At 31.5% G+C, this 22,281-nt stretch overlaps 3 protein-coding genes and 1 long non-coding RNA gene across 5 annotated transcripts; 3 read left to right on the top strand and 1 right to left on the bottom strand.

The window, feature by feature from the left end:
• Window positions 1–678, top strand: LOC137821875 (uncharacterized). Its single transcript, XR_011082888.2, has 2 exons — window positions 1–146; window positions 430–678. It is a non-coding gene; the product is annotated as an uncharacterized LOC137821875 (long non-coding RNA).
• A 2,183-nt stretch (window positions 679–2,861) lies between these two features.
• RCF3 (RNA-binding KH domain-containing protein) lies at window positions 2,862–8,462 on the bottom strand. The gene is made up of 8 exons (XM_068625807.2): window positions 7,546–8,462; window positions 6,285–6,758; window positions 5,817–6,065; window positions 5,149–5,364; window positions 4,093–4,172; window positions 3,897–4,005; window positions 3,369–3,495; window positions 2,862–3,237 (listed from the first exon to the last, which is right to left on the bottom strand). The coding sequence occupies exons 1-8, from the start codon at window positions 8,203–8,205 to the stop codon at window positions 3,218–3,220; spliced, it is 1,935 nt and encodes a 644-aa protein (XP_068481908.1). The 5' UTR covers window positions 8,206–8,462; the 3' UTR covers window positions 2,862–3,217.
• A 4,226-nt stretch (window positions 8,463–12,688) lies between these two features.
• On the top strand, window positions 12,689–15,308 carry PTAC7 (plastid transcriptionally active7). Its single transcript, XM_068625531.2, has 4 exons — window positions 12,689–12,804; window positions 12,891–12,938; window positions 13,015–13,074; window positions 14,797–15,308. The coding sequence occupies exons 1-4, from the start codon at window positions 12,760–12,762 to the stop codon at window positions 15,130–15,132; spliced, it is 489 nt and encodes a 162-aa protein (XP_068481632.1). The 5' UTR covers window positions 12,689–12,759; the 3' UTR covers window positions 15,133–15,308.
• Window positions 15,309–16,939: 1,631 nt separating this feature from the next.
• TAP38 (thylakoid-associated phosphatase 38) lies at window positions 16,940–21,179 on the top strand. Of its 2 annotated transcripts, none has more exons than XM_068624725.2 (11): window positions 16,940–17,331; window positions 18,042–18,170; window positions 18,301–18,403; window positions 18,619–18,729; window positions 19,193–19,272; window positions 19,368–19,421; window positions 20,113–20,229; window positions 20,311–20,365; window positions 20,467–20,499; window positions 20,593–20,639; window positions 20,898–21,179. In XM_068624725.2, the coding sequence occupies exons 1-11, from the start codon at window positions 17,024–17,026 to the stop codon at window positions 21,019–21,021; spliced, it is 1,161 nt and encodes a 386-aa protein (XP_068480826.1). In that variant the 5' UTR covers window positions 16,940–17,023; the 3' UTR covers window positions 21,022–21,179. The 2 variants fall into 2 exon arrangements, with proteins under 2 accessions (XP_068480826.1, XP_068480825.1); XM_068624724.2 differs by having other exon boundaries at window positions 18,030–18,170.
• Window positions 21,180–22,281: the final 1,102 nt, after the last annotated feature.

Raw genomic sequence — 22,281 nt, 5'->3', positions numbered from 1 at the left:
ATCACTGAGAAAACCCAAGATCTTCATCATTTTGACAGAAGAAAGCAAGAGCACACAGACTCATCTTCACATAATGGCTAACAGAAGAATCATCGACCTAGGCTTTGTCTTGGCAATTGTGTGCATTGTTTTTCTTTTGGCTCCAGGTAATATACTTAAGATGCTTCTAGTACAAATCTTGTTAACTTAATTTTGAACTTTTAATCTTCATCAAAACAAAAGAAAAATCATTTAAGCATGGAACACATGAATCATCTGTTATTTCTAATTGTCTTAAGTTTGGTAAATATTTAATACTTATTATATAATTTTTGGTAGTTATGGAATGGTTGATAATACAAACTATTAAGTTGTGATAGTTGAGTTTATTAAAGATAAAACTATGATTTGCATACAATTTGTAATGACATTGCATTGCATTGATTTTAGGATCTGCCATAGAAATTTGTCAGAAGGGGGGACGTTGTCCAAATGAAAAAAATTGCAACTCGTATTGCTCATTTTTTGGCTTTAGAGATGGTAGTCGTTGCAGTACTGATGGCAAAAATCTATGTTGCTGCACAAGAAATCTTGGCTCTCCTCAGACACTTTCATAATTACTCTTCTGTTACTGTGTTTGTTTGTAACACAATATTGTAAGAAATTAGAAAATGAATAAAGTGTTACAATTTAAAGTAATATTGTATTATGATTTTATGGGAATGAGCATTGAGGTAGAGATCATTGGTTTGAGTGGGAGTTACCACTCGTGAAGGCATTTATGATGGAATTAATCTTGAGATAGAAAGGGAGAAATGAGATTTATATACTAAAATCATCAAATAATATTCTGTATAATAATAGAAACAATGAGAATGATAAGTTTTTCACATTAATTTGAAAAACGAAAGTATTTTGTATGGAAACTAAGCAAGAACAGGATTGTAATTAAGAAAAAAGTGAAATTCATCTAGCCTCAAATCTTTGTCAACTATGTTTGGAAGAGGTAGAATCTACTCAACATCTCTAAACATTAAGTGCATAATTGTTAGTTAGGGTGTGGAACTTGTGCTATAATAAGTATTAAAATAACTTCACATAATTTAGGAAAGGGTAATAAGATGTAAAAGAGACATCAAAAGTGCATTTTGTTTTATGGTATGATTCATGAGACGAGTGTATACGTGAAGGGTATATGTGTTTAGGGTATATGTGTCAAATTATTATAAGAAAATTATTAAATAATAATTAAGTTTAAAAATAAAAAATAATTAATTATTATATTGATTAAATTAAATATTATTTTAAAAATTAAAAATATTATTTATATTTAAAATAATTTTTATTATTAATAAAAATTTATTAAATAATTTTTAAATTAATATCTAAATTAACTATCAATATTTTAGTTATTAATATTTTAGGGTATAAATTAGTCATTATCAGTATTAATTTAAAATCTAAAATATTGGTAGTTAAAATCTTGGTAACTAAAGGTTAGAGACCAATTTAGAAACTATTTTATAAACTTTTATAAATAATAAAAACTATTAAAGAACTAATTTATAAAATAGTTTCTAAATTAATTAAATAATAATTAATTATTTAAAATTTTAAAATTAGTTTTTATTTAATATGTCTTTTTTGTTATAAGGCTGACATGTAGAATTTGGCCTGGTAGTTGTGGTGTAAGATAGAGAGAAAGGTTTAATATCAATCTAAGATAAAGGGTAATATGTAATTTTTGGAAAGGGATTGGAACAATTCTGACTTTTAATTTATTGATTTTTTTATTGATTAAAAAAATTGTATTATGATTTTTAAGTTTACAGCATAATAGATATAGATATTATTATGCTAATAACTCCATTTGGAGCAAAGAACCATGTTGTTACACAATATTGAATCCACTATGTACTTCACACCTAGGAGCATGTTGTACTACCTCAATATTTGAACTGAATTAATTTTTGTATTAAATAAAATTGTATAAAAAATTGATTTGTTTAAAAAAATTGACCAAAACTTTTATACTAATATAATTTTAAAGAACTAAATTGTTATTAAATAAATTTTTTTATAATTTATGAAATTAAAAAAAAATATATACTTTAAATTAAGATGTCCATTAGTACTTATTTAAACAATTTAAATTATTTAAATAGCTTAAAATTAATTTAGAGTAGTTAAATTTGATTCCGTTCACTTAAATTATAGTATAATTCAATTCATTTAACATATTATACAATTTAATTTAATAATTTTAAATCACTCTTAAAGTTTAATTTAATTTTAAAATAGTCCACTTTAATTTGTAATTTTGTTCAATTCTATAATTTAAATGTTATAATCATTTTGAACTATATGAAAGAGTATTATAAGATATTTTAAGTTGTTCCACTGGGTGAAAATGCGTCTATAGAAAGGTATTTATAAACCCATTGCATCTGCAACCGTAAGGCACATCATTAATGTTCATCCTGAACCGAAGAAAAAATATACTTTTTGACACCTTATAAAACAAATTATTTCCACTTTACAAACTATTCTACCAATAATATAGTAATAAATATTAATATATTAAATTGTGAAGTGAGACTAAACATATTGGCACTCTAAACCAAAATTGAAATCCTCATAACTCCTAGTTACATTACTCTACCACCGACATTATTGTTCACTACATTATTTTCTGATCACAAATTAATTCACCCTTCTAAATTGTTTAAAGACAGTATATCTTTTTAATTTTTGTCTTTCAAGAAATATTACATAATCCATGTGGTGATTATAGTAGGTATATTCAGAAATATTTAACTTTGAAATCAGCAATTCAGAGTTCAGACTTGTGACTTGAATTTGTTAAATGAGGTAGCATCGTGTAACAGAAACCCCGTATTGCGAGGGTGAAGCCCCCTCCCCATTTTCAGGCTTGAATAATAAAACCTTTTGATTTACTTACTCAAATTAATAGAAGAGATCAACTAGAAAAACACCATCTAGGGTGGCTAACAATTGCTCCCATGCACTAGCTAAAAAGACTAACAAAACTAACAAAGAAGCTCTCTTAGTACAACATTTACACTGAGATGCTTCTCTCTGTTGAAAATTTCAACCCTTGGCCACAACAATCTTGTAAACATGGAAATCCAATCATCAGTGCATGGAACAAAATGCTTCAAGCACTAAATTAATCATTCTTCCCTTTAGTCTAACCAGCTTTCGGAATTTCAGTAGTTTAAGGACCGTCTTCTTGTGCTGTTAAAACAAAAGAAAACATCGATTCAAATTTTTTTATTTACAAATCATGGGTGTTTTCTCTTTAAAAATCAAGACAACAACAAATACATTCCGGGAATAAAAATTACGTCTGACACATAAGGACTTACTGCTCAAAATAAATCCTTGGAGCAAGCTCTGGGCTCTCTCTGCCTGCTCTGGAGTTCCAGATATCTGAATAATCTTCTGTGTCACGTCTGGTCTATCCTCTACTAGTGTTACATTGGCTCCTGATAACTGTTACCATGAAAACATTAGTGAATATAACGGATTTATTTATAGAATAAAACGATAACAATTTCTAGAATCTAAATCCAAAAATAATGGGTAATTTGTTTTTCATTCTTGAAGCTAAATCAAAAAATAAAATAAATTTAGTATGATCTATAGATACAATCTACAAGTCAAGCAATGTAAAGAAAAAAATTATTTCATTGTTGTTGTTCTGAGAGTAATTGAATTGCTCAGTTTTTTAAATTTGGTGGAGGGAGTGGGGAGCTACTCAATTCAATTACGCAAGGAGTAGATAAAAGGTAAACATGGACAAATAGGTTTAACAACTTTGTATAAGAATGCTTTTTCTAGCACTTCACAATCCAAATATCAAAGTAAGGTACTAAAAGATCAAATCAACACACCTCACTTATTTGGGCAAGCTTGCTTTTGGATTTTGCTATAAGCTTTGGTACTGCATACTCTGGTATAACAACTTCAAGTGTACTCCTTGTGACAAGAGGCACAGCAATCCTACCCACAAGGTGGGAACATAAAACATTAGAAAGGCACAAGACAGAGTACAACTTCCTATTGTAAAATTAGGTTAAAACCAGTTACCTATTCAAACCACTAAGCACGTCATCACGGCGATCACTTTCTTTCTGCTTTCCTATCTCAGTGCTAGTTCCTCCAGGTTCCTTTCGATAAAAAAATAGAAAAGGAATAAAACTTCCTTGTATCTTCAAATCAAAAAAACAACGTTCTGTATAAAGTAGATAATAAAGCCATAACTTTAATTATATGGTTTGGCCACCGATTGAGAACACCTTAGATACAAGACTATACTTAAATAGCCATTGCAAAATAGTAAAAGAATTGCTTGATCGATAGATAGCATTATATGTTTCATATATTACTTGCTCTATATCAACAGTACCAGATAAATTCCATTTTTATGATACAACTTAACTACTTGTTATAGGAACTTAGGTATTATGGGGTGGTTAAGTCCCACGTTGAGTAAGAACTACTCAGTGGAATATTCAAGTTTTAGGTTCACACCCCTTAATAGCTAGTTTTTTAAGGTAGATTCTCCAAGTGCTTGAGTGCTTATCAATTGGTACCATAACTGATTTCAGTCTCTCACTACCTACGGAAGATTCTGACAAATGTATAGTGAAGTGTCATTGAATAAATTGTCGTAAAGTAAAATCAACTGAGAAGTCGACTCTTACAAAGAGTTCTATGATATGGAATTTGGTATTATAAGAAGCCTAAATCTCACATCAATAGTATGGGCGCTTAGTGGAGTGTTTAAGTATATGGTTCTTCCCCTTAATATTTAGCTTTTGATGTGCGTGGGTGCTTACAACAGTAAAAAAAAATATACAGTATGAGAACAGAACCTCCTCCCCATCCCAAACAAAGAAAAAGGGTATACCACCAATGAAAATACTTCCCCGTTACTAGTTGAAATAAGAATTTTTTCATGGGACAAAGAAAAAATAACTTTCTTAATTCCTGTGGTCAAAAGTTATTTTCAGAGAAGACAAGGAACATAAACTGAAGATGACTAATAAATCTCCCAAATGCTAATCATTTAAATAACATAAATAAAGATGATGAGCAATATACTTAAGATAATAAAGCAACTTTCATTGCATCAAAGAATACCTTTGATGGAAAGGCTGCTGCAACAGTTTGCATATTTTGATAGGTCGTGAGTGTTTCAATAACTGGAACTAAATTATTGGAAGAAGATGCCTCCACACCAGGCAAGGCAACTGGTGGTACTATGTCCCTTTGAAAGAAATCCCTATACAAGTAACTTCTTAATCTTGATGTCACCTCCACAACAGCATCTCGGGCCGCTTTAATCTCTCCTACAATCTGTAATGCCAATAAAGAAGCAATTGAGAAACAGAAAAAGCATATTTTGAATATTCAGGTCTTTGTTTTAACATTACAGAACTGGAAGGTAAGGCTTTGGATCCTCTCTATACTGGGTGCATGAGGCTTCTGCCTAATGGGGGCTCAAGGGAGGGAGGGTAAATCTGTCCACAGCGTTACCCCCACAAGTGAAGAGGCTTAAGTCACGGGACAATAAGCCTATCATTGTGTCTAAGTTCACTCTCATCTGGATCCTCTTTATACCATGTATTGGAAAAATATTTTAATAATGAAAACAGTACATTCTTTAGTTTGTCAATTTTTTGTAAAGTAAGTACACATGCACCCAGTATGATGCTTTGAGGAATAACACCTGTCATCATTATTAAGTTCTACATTTATCAAAGGAATCTGATAGAATACATCAGCCAGCTGTAGGATATATGACAAACCTGTACAAGTTCATCGGTTTTTGCAACACAGGGAGGTAGCTCATCTCTAGGCAAAATTTGAATATTAGCACCAGTCAACCTCCTTATTTCTGAAAGTGAAGCATCCTTTCCGTCTAAGCATTCAATTTCGCTGGATGGGACAACAAGTCTGGTGGTTATAGTATTGTCTTTCTCTAGAATAAGATCGACAATGCGGGTTTGTATATGTAACAAAGCTTCTTGAGCTGGGAACAGCTCATCATCAGGACCCTAGAGTGCATAATTAGAAACAGTTAGAACTTTAAACATGTGATGTATCATATCTAAGTGGACACATGTCAACTTGCACCAAAAAAAACTGTTGAAGTTAAGCAGGGAAAGCAGTGTGCCCAAAACACTTGCAACCTGAACTAGTCCCCTAAAAGAATTTGCACTAGTACACCGTACACATCAGATAGAGAAACAAAAAAGAACGGGGAAGAAAAGTACCTCCTCTGAAGTAATGATAACTATTTGTTCATCCGAACCACCAACAGGATCAGTGACCTTAACATCTACACCAACCTCATTCTGAAGGAACTCTACAATTCCACCTGATTCCCCAATTATACGATCAACTCTCTCAACTGGACAGAGTACACGGAAAACCAGTTCCTCCCCATAAAAGCCATGCACATCATCAGAAACAGGAGCAGCCCCAGGCTCCATCAAATAATTCATTGCAGAGTGGTTATTGTTTCTGCTAGTTGTGTTAGAACCTCGTGATCCAAAAGCGGCCCCATCCACAGATGATCTACGAGATCCACCAGTCACATGAGGAATATAATCATTGTCGGGAGAGAAAAATCGCTCTGGTGAATGTATACGCCCATGGAAATGACTTCGGTCGCGGTGCTGGCTCTCCCTCAACCGTGATGATATATTAGCTATAGCATCCTTTACAGCACTTACATCACCAACAACCTGCAGAAAACATAACATAATTGGCAAACCTTCAGTTCATATATTTTTTAAATGTATGAATCACACAGATCTATAGAATGGCCAAGCAACACCCTACATCTCCATATTTCTCATATCACCATCATGAATGAAAGCAGTATAAAAGATGTTATCTTCAAATAGGCATGGTACTGCCTGCTTTCTATCTCAATAAACAGACTAAATTCACGCAAGAATCAACCAATAAATACATACTAGATCTAGCCAAGTTCAACCACATAATCACAGAAGCACATCAGAAACAGATTACTAAAAAACTGGGATAAATGCAGCACAAATCCAATGATCCAACACAGAATAAACTCAGAACCCCCAATGAAAAGAAATATTGCTTTGAACCACAACATCATTCCTTCTTTCCAGCTTTTTAGCTGAAACTTGAAAGTAATCTCAAAAAGAAGAACTTCAAAAGCCCTTCAAGCCTTACCATAAATCAGTTACAATCGATGCTTTATTACATTACTTAATTAGTTTAGGCGAAGCTGATCAATGAAGGGATAAATATGCAAAGTGAAGAGTGAAACTGAAAAAAAAAGGTCATTAATATCTTCGGTTCTCGAATTTTAATTAGTATCCTCCAAATTCAGCAAGGGTGGATGAGAGTAACTTGCTCCCTCACAGTCCAAACCGATGTTCAACAAAATTAATGAAGGGGGTTTCGTTTGTCTTTAAAGCTCAGAGCATATCATGCATGCAATTTAAGTATGAGATGAAAAACAGTCCAAGCTTATTTTTTCTGGTTGGGCACCTGAACAATCTCTTCAGACATGGAAACACAACGGGGAAGGTTGTGATCTCTAGGGAGTATCCTAATCTGCGTCTTGGTTTCCATCCTCATTTGTTCAATAATCTTCCCTCCTTTACCCAACAAACACCCAACATGCATTCTCGATACCACCAGCCTCGTCGCCACCCGGTCCCTCCCACCGCCTCCACCCCTCCCGCCGTACTCTTCATCCTCCTCCACCACCCCGAACGCCGCGTCGCTCTCCAGAATCCGCTCGTGGATCAGCAGCAGCGCCTCCTGCGCCGGCGAGAATGACGGCATTCTCCCCTCGGGGTCTCGCCGTCGAGTGTCCGAAATCTCGATGATCCGCTCCTCATCCCCCGGCATGAGCTCGTGCACGTTGATCCACGCGCCGGTGTGCTGCCTTATGGACTTTATAATGCTGCCGGACTTTCCTATCACGCCGCCAGCCTTCATGTCGTGGCACAGAATGCGGTAGCTGGTTGTGACGCTTAGTTGCGAGTCCTGCGCCTTTGCGTGGCGGGCGCCTCCGCCACGGTGGCGGTGGTTCCCGGCGCCGGCGCTGTAGTGGTGATTATAGCGCGGCCTGGTCCTGGCCACAGTCTCAGAATCATAGTCTTGTTCATAGTAGTAGTTCCTCTTAGATCTAGAACGTTCCATGGTGATGGATTGGGTTTTTTCGGAGTTCTTTCAAAGTTCTTTATGGCTGCGCACGCTTATCCGCAGCAGCGTGATCAATCTAAATCAACAGAATTCAGTTGGCATTGTTGTCGAGAAAAACATGGGATTACAGAAATTTTGTTGACTTATTTGATTTTGCAAACTCCATCGCAAACCCTAGAAACAAGTTCCACTATCTTTCCTTTGCACACTCCAGCAGCAACGTGAACCAACTGAGTTACTGCTTTCCTATATATATATATAATATATATACACACATATATATATTTATGCTGCTTTTTTTATTAATAATAACAATAATAATAATAATACTGATTTATAATTATTATATAAATATACCAAAATAATAGGATACTATCGCTGCCATTCAACTCAACAGTCAAGCTTCAACTTCCATCTGTTCTAGAAAAATGCATAAACAAACTTATTTTTAAATATTTTTATATTTAATTATACCACGAGTGATTGAATGAAAAGAAGATAAATTATATATAATTTATTATTGATTAATCAGATACGTTGCTTAATACGTGATTTTAAGATAATTGATTTCTATATAATATTTAAATAACCTGTTTTTATGAATTTAATTTCTATATACAATGTGCTCCAACTAGTTATATATATATGGCTTTGAAGGTAACTATTACAAAAATTAATACATTTACTGTAAATGATTACGTGATATCAAATGAAATACATATAAACTATATATAATGTATTGTCAACTAATTACTAACATGTTTAATATACTATTATCGATGATTGCGGTAAAAAAAATATTTTTGTTAATAAAAGGTAAATAGAATGCTTTCTTACTTAATATGCTATAGATTATTTTTTCGTATCCCCCTCGATTTTATTTATTTATCGCATGCAATATACTATAATATTGTTTAGCATGAGGTAAATATAGTGTAATTAGGAGTGATTATCATTTTCTTAAAACTAATCATGTTATCTATTGGTATTCAGAGTTGTTTTAGGTGGATACATTTTTAATTAATTGTTTAGTAAGTTAATAGGATGGTCAGAGCATGCTTTTATTATATTTTATTTTACACTTAATTTTTTATCTTGTTACCAAGACTGACTTAGATTTTTAAAATATACTTTTCACTTGTTGTGGATACACGTGTCATCCAATCTTATGTTCTTTTTGCTTCACTCTACTACTACTTTTCATTCAAAAACAATGGAAGACAAAGAAATAAAAATTGAAGTGAGATGATTATATAACTTCTATAATAATATATTAATGATAGGAACATTTTTTATCTAGAATATCATTATATCTCTATTTCTCAACAGCTACTCACAATTTGATTATTATAATTTTCTATAAGATGAATTTATTCTCCTTCATAACATCATTATAATTGTTCGGACTTTAATTTGAATCTTTTTCTCTCTACATAAAAAGAAAGAAACATATAGTTTTTTAAATTTTATTTTATTTTTTATATTATACCTCTGTCTCAAATTATGATAAAAAGGTAATTTGAATAATGTTTCAAACATGATTTTATGTCACCGTTTAGAAAATTATCTAGTGTAGTTTTTTATTTAAAAAAAGATGAATAAAGTTGTCTAATGTATATATTATTATTTGTTTTTTTTTTATGAAAGTCTCTCGACCAAATAAAGTGTAAAGTGTGTATGATGAAGAGTATATAGTATAATGAAATGTATCTTAAAGACAACTTTGATGAAAGAAGATCTTGTAGAACCATATACATCAATTACAATCTAATGCAGCTAATTATTTTGCATCTTTTATTAAACACAAACATGTGTTTCAGATCCTGTTACATACTTCTAAGTTGTATAACTAAATAGACATGTTATGACATTAATGGTGAACTTAAAGTAATTTGAGTAATCTTAGTGCATTACTTAAAGTTGTGAACTAACTTTCATGTAAATTGAGATAATTGTGATTGAGTTGTAATGGTTTATAAATTCATCGGGTAACTTGTGTGAGAAAAAAAAATCTAAAACATGTTAAATTTCTTCTGTTTTGATTTCATTCATTTTTTAATTTGTTTTGTGATAATATTTGTATTGTAGACATTTATGCTCATGTGTCAATACTCAATCATTTCAAAACATTATAAAATACACACAAAGGATAAGCATATTATATCAAATTTAAAATACTACATTTAATGCACAAATAGCTAACATCTAATGATTCAATCACTTCTTCTCATCAAATCAAACATGTTATAAATCAACCTTTCCAAAATTTCCTAAGCAGTCAATTATTTAGAAACCAAAAATAAATTTTAACTTTAGTTTGACTTACAACTTGAAAATATTTGAAAAACAATTATTGAATAATTGTTATATATATATATATATATATATATATATTTCAGAATATTTCTTGTAAAAGTGAATATCTCAATTTTTTTTTATTTAAACACTCAAATATTAGCTAACGTATATAAATAGAACAATGTAAAACTTTTATTATTAATTTGTATAAAAAAATTATGAAATTGGATTAAATTCTAGAGGTTAAAACGATTTTAAGTTAGAACTCGTGTGTTATCTACACAACTTTATTTAATTATGTTAATTAACTGAAGTTGTGTATGAGTCACACAATTTCAGTGCATAACAATACAACTGAATTTGTGTCACCTGTATACAACTTTAGTTTTACTATTATGCACGAAAATTGTGATACATATGAACAAATTGAGTTTGGTTATGAAAAAAATAGGTATATTATGAAAAAAAAAGACTTTAATTTTTTTTACACATATATTCATAAATTTAAAAAAGTTACTTTTTGTATTATCTTAAAGAGTGGAAAAATTTGGATTTGTAATAATTTGTTAATTGTAATTATTTGTAGATTACGATATTATGTAAATTTGTCGGAGTTATGCAATTGTTCCTAATTTGATTAGTCTGCTTACACTAGACTCAATTTTTGCCAGATGTTCACATGAGACGTAAAAAATCTGGAAGACCAAATATTAGACACATTCATAACAAAATGAATAACCCAAATCAAAACAAACCAAAAAAGTGTTCTTAATGTATAAATGAACGACACAATAGGAACAATTATAAACCACTCTCTTTAAATATATATGTAAAAAATTCAAAGTCTTTTACGTATTAAACCTATTTTTTATTTAACACCAAATTGAACTTGTGCATTAGTGTAAAAATAATAAAATTGAAATTGTACATTGGTGACACAACTTTATATGTATTATTCTGCATTAAACTGGATCACTAAGCACAACCCTCAGTTAATTAACATAATTAATCAAAATTGTCCATATGACACACGAGTTTTAATTTAAAATCGTTTTGATCCTCACAAAACTTAACCCAATTTTGTAAAAAAAAATCCCAAATCAATAATAAAAAAATTTAAATTCCCCCATTTACTTACTTTAGTACTCAAATATCACTTAAACAATATATTAATCACTTAAGTTATATTTCTTGAATGATAAGAATTGTTAATTTTTTTATTATAAGATAAAAGACTTGGAAAACAAAGTTATCGCATAAAACTTGTGATATTAGTAAGTTGGTTTGGTATGCATTAAATTATTGATTGCATCGGATAAATCACATAAAATAATTTGTAATACATCAAATATTTCCTGACCAATACTATGGTGACTAAGAAAATATTGATTAAATTTATACATTTTTTACCATTACATTTATGAGTTGCATAGTGTCAAACCTAACGCCAAGCTATTAAAATATTTAATCTGCTACAATATGAATATTTAAAGTTATTATAAGGAATGCTAATTTAAAAAAAAAAAATCAGTTTAAGAATGCATTTTATTGAAAGATCTGTATCTATATATAATTATATTTAGTTTTCATATTCTATCACTAAAATATTTTGATTAAAAATACACACAAACACGACGATTTAACACTGCTAAACAAATAATTAGTTCTTTTAACAGTTATTGATAAAAGATTAGTAGGCATCCGTTATTTTTACAAATTTTATGAAAGCAATTTTATTGTTGGGTTTTTAAAATATACTTTTTCCTGAAAATCTTTAAAATATTTCTTAATTTCTTTAAAAAAAATTAATTAAATTTATACTACAAATCCTCATATAATGGAAATTAATTAATTCAATGTTATATGTATAATTGTCAGACTAAAATATTTTTATATTACTATTAATCATAAATTATCATCTATAGCAAACTAATAATTTTACTTATATTAAAAATCTTATTAATTATAATTTCTAATTAACTCAATTTATAAACATTAAAAATACATACAAATCAAACTCATAAATAATTAACTACATTGTTTACTTAAAGTCTAAACATAAGCTAAAGACTAAAGAGATTATTAATTTGAGATTTTAGAGAAAATAAAATATCAATTAATTTAACAATATATTTTAAATAGAGAAAAAATATTTAAGTCTGTAAAAAAATTTATTTGTAATGTTTGAAGAAAAGTACAGTTTTGTCTTATAAAATATTTTTGTTAGTTTTCAGATAAGTGGAACACTCATCCATGGCTCTCCCTATGAACTCGTTTACTCTCTCTTCCACTTTACCTGTAATTTCTTATTTCTCTTGCCACTAATATTATAATTCAATTTATTTTCTGAAATTCAAATTCACTATAATTATTTTTGTTTGCAGAAGATGGAGTTAAGAGGTGGAAATTCGGGACTCTGGGTTTGCTCGCAGGTAAAAGAAATTCGAAAAGTTTAAATTTTTGTTTGTGCTCAACTGAACTTGTTTATGGGTTCATTCGATTTGCAAGATGATGCATCAAATGCGAAAGGAGGGTCGTGGACGACGAGTGTGGAGGCGAAGAAAATTGGTATCTTTGCTCCCGATTTCTCTTTCTTACAATTACTGCTTTCCACCCTTGCCTCTTACCTGTTTGTCTAAATTCCCAAATTGAAAGAGGTGAAAATGAAGGGGTTTGCTTGTGTATTTGTACTTGTTTCCCAGTTTAGAAAGCTTTTTCAATATGTAAAGTCTTAGTTGTGGGAGTATTGTTGTGCTAAGTGTTAGTTAGATGTTTGAATTTATCTAGCCTAAAGGGTTAGTTAGGATATTAGAGTGAGATTAATTTGTATTTTTGGTTTTCTTGGCCACCAACCTCAATTGGAAGAGGTATTGCTTTTAAGTGCAACATGATGAGTCGGGAGATGGGTATTTCCCACTAAATATTTACCCATGGTTGTTCATTTGCTATAAAATAAGGATTTTAGTATAACCATTCGAAACTTTTTGTAAGTTAGATGGATGAGAGAGTTGAGGTTATCATAGACTGATTTATTGCATTGTAGGATTTGAAAGTAGACTGATTGGAAAAGTGAAATAGAATTAGCAATCTAGATTTTTATGCATTGCATATGATTGCTTGATGTCAATGCTATGACATTTACACGTATATTACTATTTAAGAACATAATTGTTTGCAAAAGATAACTGTTTTTTTTCATCTCCTGAGATAAATATAAGCCAATTTAATTTAATTTAATCCATGTCTTTGCTTCTTTGTATCTTGGTTTCCTTGCACATCTTCCTATATTGTTACATTAGTCTCTACTCTCGATGCATGCTCATCTTCTGATCGATCTTGGTGCACATGTAGCTTCTTCAATGATTTTTATGTTTGCCATAGTGGTGAACATTAGTACTTGTAATTGATGCATTTGGAAAAGCTTATTTGAACTTGTCTCATTAGTGCTTAGCTAAGCTTATTTGAACTTGTCTCACCGGTTGGGTAAGATTTTGGGCAAACCCATTATCCAACCCACTAAAAGAATGAGGTGGGTTGGGTTTCTACATTTTTTTATGTTAAACTCAACCCACTCTTTAGTGGGTTGGATTAAATTGGGTCAATGTTTTGAAAACTTTTTTTTTTTTTGTTTAAAGCTGTAATTTTCAAGTATCAACCTAATTAAATAATAACATAATCTTTACAAAAATTAATTAAAGGCTTCAAGTAAGTTATTAATAAGTTAAGTTATAATAAGTTTGTCCAAACTAATTTAAGGCATGAAGAAGAAAAACATAACACAATTTGTCCATTACACTAGTATAAGAGTGAGTCCGAGTTCACTCAAACTAAACTCATCACCCAACTCGTATAAGAGTGATTTAGGTTTAACTCAATCATAAATGAAACTCAATCTAATTGGGTTGAGTTGGATAGTGGGATATCTGACCCACTAAACACCCCTATATCTTATGATATAAAGTAATTATGTCAGTGTTCGGAAAAGCTTATTTGGACTTATCTTTTGATTGAAGTAATTATGTAAGTGTTTGGGATAACTTACGAAAATAATTTATGATATGCTCATACTGTTTTGATCTTATTTCAATAAACCCTCCATAATATCTGATAAAAATAATTTAACTTTATTTTCTCTGATCATATAATATTCTTTATACGTAAGTAGTACTTACACGGTAAGTACTTATTCAGTAAGTGCTTAGCTAAGCTATTTACCCAAACGGGAATGTTATTGATACACAGCCTTCTCTAATCTCATGTTACTCTAAGCAAAAATTCATTTTGTTGCAGATAAAAAAGGATGAGTATATGGAACCCAAAATGGAGCGCATTCCTTTCATGGAGGAGCAGGTAAGGAAGATTAGGGAACAGGGAAAGATGTTGACGTTGGACATAGAGAGGTTACTGTTATCGGAAGACAATCGTTTTGAATTTGTGAATGAGATAGCAGCTGAGGCCAATGAATATGTTGAGAACAACAGGGATGAGTATGGAGGTGAGAAGAAAGCCATTCTTCATGTTTTGAGCAACCGAATGAACGATGCTGGAATTTACAGGCCAGAGGCATATTACGAACCTGATCATTTTAAGCCCGGACCCCATTATTTGAGGGAAGAATTTACTTAAGTGCCAGAGAAGTGTTATGCTGCTATCTTAAACTAGGGACAGGAATTTACCTATTTTCTTCACTTAGCTCAAGCTATTTCCTTCTAAACTAGCTACTGTTGTTTGTTTGTATGTATGCAAATTAGAGCCATATTCAAACCAAAATAATATAACATTAAAGGGTATTTTTCTACTCATTTCAAAGAAGTTCAAAATGGATTCTAACTAGCATGAATATGAATTAATGTTGTTTTTGAGTATTACTTTCTTCTTAGTTGCTTGGTTAGATGTTGACTGGCGTTGTTAGGTGTCTTTGGTTTGTATGTTTAGTTATAGAGGATGTATTATCCTTCTGTATAAGGATTGAAGTTCATATTTATTTATTTTTTTTTTCTGATAAAAAATTAAGTTATACTACACAAATAATATAATTTATATTTAAATCATTTTTAATTATTTACTTAAATCATCAGAATCTAAAACAAATTTGATATCATTCCAAACTATCATTCAATTTTAACTAAAGATTGAATTTTATACCGAATTTCGACGAAACTAAAATGGAGGAAAATTTATCAACTCCTCCTACCTTTATTCATGTTCTCTTCTTAGCAAGAATAAAAAAATTATGTAAAGTTAGAAAATCCTAATTTGCTTTTAAGCAACCTGATTCACAATAGAACATATGACTACAAAACTGGTAGAGATTAATCTATTCAGCTAAAATATCATATACATGCATAAAATCTACACATGAAACAAAAATAGATTTGAGGAATCGATAAATCAGGAAAATACACAATTTGATCGAGTCAAAGTGCCATAAACTCTTTTGTCTTCTAAAGGGTAGCTTTTGATTGAATAAAAGATTACAGTCATAATTTTAAAGAGAATACGAAAGAAAGAAATTTAAAACTATTGTATAATTTGTAAAATAAAATAGTAAGAAGTTAAAATTCTAATTTTATTAAACATAACTTGAAATTTTGACATTTATTATTTTTTAAATCATCCCTACTAAAAATAAAAATTACTAAATCAAATATTTATTAGGATCTTCTATGAAAACTTAAAATAATTGAATATTTCAATCCAAACTCATTATTATTGAGAGCATCGAGGTTTTAATATAATTTTTGTGGATCTTACTATGCTACATTATTTTTAAAATTCTCTTACCATTTTTAATCAGATGGAAGGGTCTTATATGATTTACACTCTCATTCAAAAATATATATTTTCAAAATGAAAAAATAAAATATTATTCTTAATTATTATCTTAAGTCTTAATTATTAATTTAGTGTAATTTTATCTCTTAATCATTAAAATATTTTTTTTAAAATTAATAAAATAGGTAAGTGATTATACTTTGACACTTTTTAATTAAAATTACAACTTTAATTCTAAAATTAAGTTGTATTTATCTTAACACGATTTCTTCACGTAACATTTTAACATGATTTATTCATTTTAATAATTTTTTAAAATTTTAATAATTAAGAGGTAATTTTTTTTACCAAATTAATAAAAAATACAACTTGACTCCAGCAGCAGCCATTACTTAATCTGATCTTAACCACAACCGCACATCATGTTGAAATAAATAAGCAAGGTATTATAGTTTGACCAATAAAAAATCCAAACATTAGTGTTTGTGTTACATGAGTAGGGCCAGGACCATGATGGTCCACGTTCCTGTCTTGCCACGTCAGTTGTGGGTGGGCCCATTTTTAAGGTTTCACGCGTTGAAGAAGCTTGTGAAGAATCTCATCTCATCCCATCGTGGAATCCAATCCGTTAAAGCAGTTAGAGGCTTCTATTAACTCTCGCTTATCTATATCTCTCTATCCTAAACTCAACACAAAAACACTTTCTTTCTCCTCCTTCCCTTCACTGTCCGAATCCTCCATCATGGCCCTGTCAACTCCACACATGCAAAGATTCCTCTTATGCAAGCTCCATACTCGCTCCACCTCTAAGACCACACACAAAAACACCTTCACCACCACCACCAGGGGCCGGTGCTGCTCTGCCATAGCCATCGATGCTCCATCGTCTTTGACTGAGGTGCCCGGTGTGAGATGGGGGTCCATAGCCTTGCAGGGTCTTCGTGAAGAGATGGAGGACGACATCATTGTTCGACCCGATGGCCTTCAGGGCTTCTCTTTCGCGGCTGTCTTCGATGGCCATGGAGGGTTTTCTTCTGTCGAGTTCCTCAGGTCTTTCAACACATTGATTTTAACTGAGGTGTTGTTTGTATCATGTACGCATGCTTTGATGCACTATTTCATGTCTTGTTGCTTCTTTTGTTTCCTCATTTTATATCCATTAATGGGGTGTGAAATGATGGTTATTTTCGTTCTACTGTGATATGTTTCCTTGAAGATAATTGAAATGCTGCACAATATAATTTCATATGATTACTTGCTCAGGATTCTAGTTGATGTTCATAATGAGTGAATTTGGAGAATGTGAGTGGAAGTGTGTCTATTGGGGTGGATTGGGTGGAATGAAATCGAGTGAATTGAAATTAAGTTGAGTAAGTTACTATTATCTTGTTTGGGCTTTTTTTTATGATGAAATGTAACAAAGAAGAGAATGGTTCCAGTTCACGACCTTCTGAATCAGGGGGGAAGAAAAGGAGTTGGATTGAATGGGATAAAATGCATTTACATTTCAATCAAGCTCCGTTCCATTTAATCTTATGTTAAACAATCCAAACAGTGAGAGGCAAAGTTTTTTGTTTTGATAAAATTTCTCAACTAATTCATTAGGTTCCACTCCATCACTTTCATCAATCCTAACATTGGGAAGTTTATCTGCCCTTGCACTCATCGTTTCCTTTTATTCTGGATGGAGTCTGGTAAATGAATTGTTGTTCTTTACACAATCTGAATTGTTGATTTGGTGTGCCAAGTGCTAACTACAGGGATGAGCTGTACAAGGAGTGTGTTGAAGCTTTACAAGGTGGATTACTATTAGTGCAGAAAGATTTCAAAGCCGCTAAAGGAGCATTGCAGGAGGCATTTCTCAAGGCAGACACGAGGTTACTAAAACGGTAAGGCAATACACTAGTCTCCACCAATGGATAATCTCCATGAAATTTCTCTGGTTAAATAGTTCTCATATGATTCTAGATTTGGTATAACTATATTAGAGGTTTAGACAGTAGAATTTGATTTTTAAAGGCTTGAAATGAATGGAGAGGAGGATGAATCAGGTGCTACAGCAACTGCCGTTTTCATCGGAGGTGATGAGCTTCTAATTTCACACATCGGTGACTCCTCAGCGGTATGTATTATTTATCCTGTTGTGTCCCAAGATGATAGAAAGAACTTCTTTATACATGTTTCTCTGTACATGAAAGAAATGTACTAGAATTATGAAGAAAAAAACTATCACTTGGACTATTCTTATATTCATTTTCCACTTAGGGTATCTAGACTAGGGGATTGAATGTCTTCAAAATTACCTGACTTCTGTTTAAGCTTGTTATATTCTTGTAGGTTCTATGCAGATCTGGAAAAGCAGAAGTTCTGACTAGTCCTCACCGTCCATATGGGAGCAACAAAACTTCTCTTAATGAAATTAGAAGAATCAGAGAAGCAGGTGGATGGGTGTGTTTTCCTTGTTCCTTCATCTTTTACATACCTTTTGACCATCATCCCAAGTCAATATGACAATATTCTATACAATAAAAACCGAAGTTCTGATTTGAAAATTTTGACAACTTAGGATGTGAACTAAGTAGTGATTTCTGGGGCATATAACCATTTTTTTTTCTAGTTTAATAATTTATGTTGGGTGGTTTTATGGTTGGAAACCACATGTAGTAGTGTCTTCCAACTATATCATGTCATGTGTAAGAAATTGTCACTTTCGAATATCATTGATGTTTTCAAGTGTTAATTTTCAGGCTCAATTGTAGCTAAGATTTTCAAATTATGGTTTTATTGAACAAATTGTTTTCAATTGGGTTGGAAGTGGCTCAATTGTTTTCCTTTTGCACTTTATCACCATTCTTTATAAAGAAACGCCCATTACATGGTTAATGATAACACAGATATATGCTGTCTATAGATTAGCAATGGTAGAATTTGTGGAGACATTGCTGTATCTCGTGCATTTGGGGACATGCGATTCAAAACGAAGAAGAATGAGTACGGTCCTTAATCTCCTCACTATTCTTCCCAGTCTAAAGAAATTTCTCCTAGTTTTGTGTCCTAAAGGATATCTACCTTTTGCGTGTGAAAAGGATGCTGCAAAAAGGAGTTCAGGAAGGAAAATGGTCAGCAAAGTTCATCTCTCGGTAGGTAATCTTATGTGTCTTAAAGTTCTTTACATTTTCTCCAATGTGGGTTGTCTTACATTAGCATTTAGTAAAAAGAATGGAGATAAGTTGTTTTGCCCTGATTCACATCTCTAGCTAGAAATAACTACAAGTGTTAGAGATTTGATGTTGTCTAGATATATGGTTAAAATGATAAAATAAATGAGTACATACAAACCTATTTTAAGTTGGTTTTTTAGGTTACTTTAAGTCTAATTTCAAATTCTAAGATGATTTCAAAGTTTATTCTAACTAGAATTGTTGAATCTATTGTGCTAGTTCTTATAGAACTTGTTACAAGTATTTAATCTCATGCTCCAGTCATGAGGTTAAATGTTTTATTAAAGATTTCACTTCATATAGACATATAACTAAATTAGAGTGTATAAAAGTGATCAAATTTTACTTAAAGTTGGTTTTGTAGGATTAAAATAAGTCTAAACCTGCATTCTAAGAACTAGAAAGAGAATTGGTGGTCCTGATTATTTCTGAAATACATAATCAAAATCTGAATGAAGCTCCTATTTTTTGTTGGCTCCTGCCTGATTATGCAAAATACAACGAGGACATGATATTTTTGGACTGTGTTGCACTGTCACACTCAAATTGACCTTTCTGTAATTTTATAACAAAACTATAAACTTTAACGTAAGGATGGTTCACGACACAGTGTACAGCTCAACAATGACTTGGTTGTAGCATACCCTGATATTTATCAGGTAGCTCTTGGCTCTGATGCAGAATTTATAGTATTAGCAACCGATGGCTTATGGGATTACATCAGCAGGTCTATTACATGATCCCTTGAATCAGTTATGACACCTTTCTTTATTTTTTGGTTTGTAACACATTCTTCTTACAATTGCAGCTCAGAAGCAGTTTCTTTAGTTAGGGATCAACTACGAAAACATGGAAACATTCAGGTATGCACAATGCTTTATATTTGAAACCACAACGCTAGTATCAATAAGCCATCGAAGTTGCAGCTATAATATTTTGTTTGCTCTTCTTGTTTCAAATTCAGCTAGCATGTGAATCGCTTGCAGAAGCCGCTTTGGTAAGTTTTAACAAATCTCATGGCATTTATCACCTTTGAACTTATTATATCCACACTTCAAAGTTTTTAGTAATATAATGATATTCTCTGCAGGACCGACGTTCACAGGATAATGTCAGCATTATAATTGCCGATTTAGGGTATGTGTTTTCTCATGTATATATATTTATGATTTTGCACTTTGGTGCACAATAGAACTGGCACTCTGGGACTACCATACAGTAAAATTCAGTGTAGTTGAGCCTTTTTTCTTCTTCTAAAATACAATTTTACTATGGAAATGTTGCATAGGTGTTTGTTTATAAATATCACTGACATAAAATAAAAATTTGTTGTTAGCCAAATTTGACTTTTTACCCCTAATTGATTGTGCTGTGTCTTATTTTGAATGCTTGCAGGCGGACAGACTGGCTGAATGTGCCACTGGAGCAACAAAATTCTATAGTTGAGCTGGTTCAAGCTCTTGCTACCATTGGAATTGTGTCTTTTGGAATCTGGTTTTCATCACAGCTTTCTTTATAGATGCAAAAAATACCACCAGTCATGTACATATAACAGCCATATACTTCTCAACTTATTGCCTGTATAATCTTATCTTAATTGTACATGCCTCACATCTTAGAATCTACTTGGTTTAGGGCACCAAGGAATGGTTAAAATAAATGTTTTTTAAGGATTCATCTTATTCTGATTCTAAATTTCAGTTACTGCTTTGCACCGTTTGTCCCCTGTGCAAGTGGATCAACTACTTCTTCCACCTAAATTTGATAGCACACTTCTTTGACTAACTTCTCTTATTTTCTTAAGACCTTTGAAATTGGTCCACAATCACCAAGATTATATTGTTAATTACACCATCTGAATGAGGTTTGACTTCTTCAAGTTGAAACCGAACAGTTTAAGCACTTTGGTTGTTTATTAATTAATTACCCAAATAACTTTTTACCCAAAAAAATTCTCTTCAACATTTGATCGTTTTTTAATGTAAAATAAAGTAATACAAGTATCTGTTTGACTTCTACAAGGATCCTACAGTATTTACACTGTAGACCAAAAATCTTATTTACAAAGTTTGGCTGCTGTTTCTTTTGTGTTCTTTAACTTGATCCACTTTGATAGGCAAAAGGGTTTTGTTCTAATTTCACAATTTTGGATGTTCATCCTTACACAATATGACCAAGAGCCTCACCTATTTACAAAGCCTGGCTGTAATGCATATGAGAAATCTAGATTTAGATTTTTGTGTGTGTGTTCTTAACTGGATCCAATTCGAAGGGTTGTTCTAATTTTCACAACTTTGGATTCTGATATTTTGAGTAAATTGTTGAAGGAATTGACATCATTATGCAAAGTCCAAATTAACTATTTGTGGGTTATGAGAGAAATGGTGGGTTTCAACGTGTTGGGTAAGTAGGACATACTAACTTTTAAACTGGCTATTATTTGACAAAAATTAAGAGAAATATGTGATGTCATTGTCAATGTTTACCACTAAAAATGCGTGTGTGGAGGTGCACAATTAGAAACATCAGGAACCTAACTTTTTTTCCTTGTTTTAGTCTATGAATCAAGTTCTTTTCCAAACGCTATGTCAGCCACAGGAATTGGAAACACAGACTTCACTTTCTTTGACGTTGATGTTTCTCAAATAAGTAAACAAAATGGATCGCAATTAACATGCTTCCTTGTTTAATCACATATTTTACTATTTTATTTTATGTTGGTTAGATATACAAGTTAATTTATAAGATTGAGATAGATTTTAAATTAGAATCTATTCTA

The sequence above is a fragment of the Phaseolus vulgaris genome, chromosome 9 (assembly GCF_051622355.1).
Source record: "Phaseolus vulgaris cultivar YP4 chromosome 9, ASM5162235v1, whole genome shotgun sequence".
NCBI classification, from domain to species: domain Eukaryota; kingdom Viridiplantae; phylum Streptophyta; class Magnoliopsida; order Fabales; family Fabaceae; genus Phaseolus; species Phaseolus vulgaris.
The sequence above is the reverse complement of the archived record's forward strand: the minus strand, read 5'-3'. Positions and strand labels throughout refer to the sequence as shown.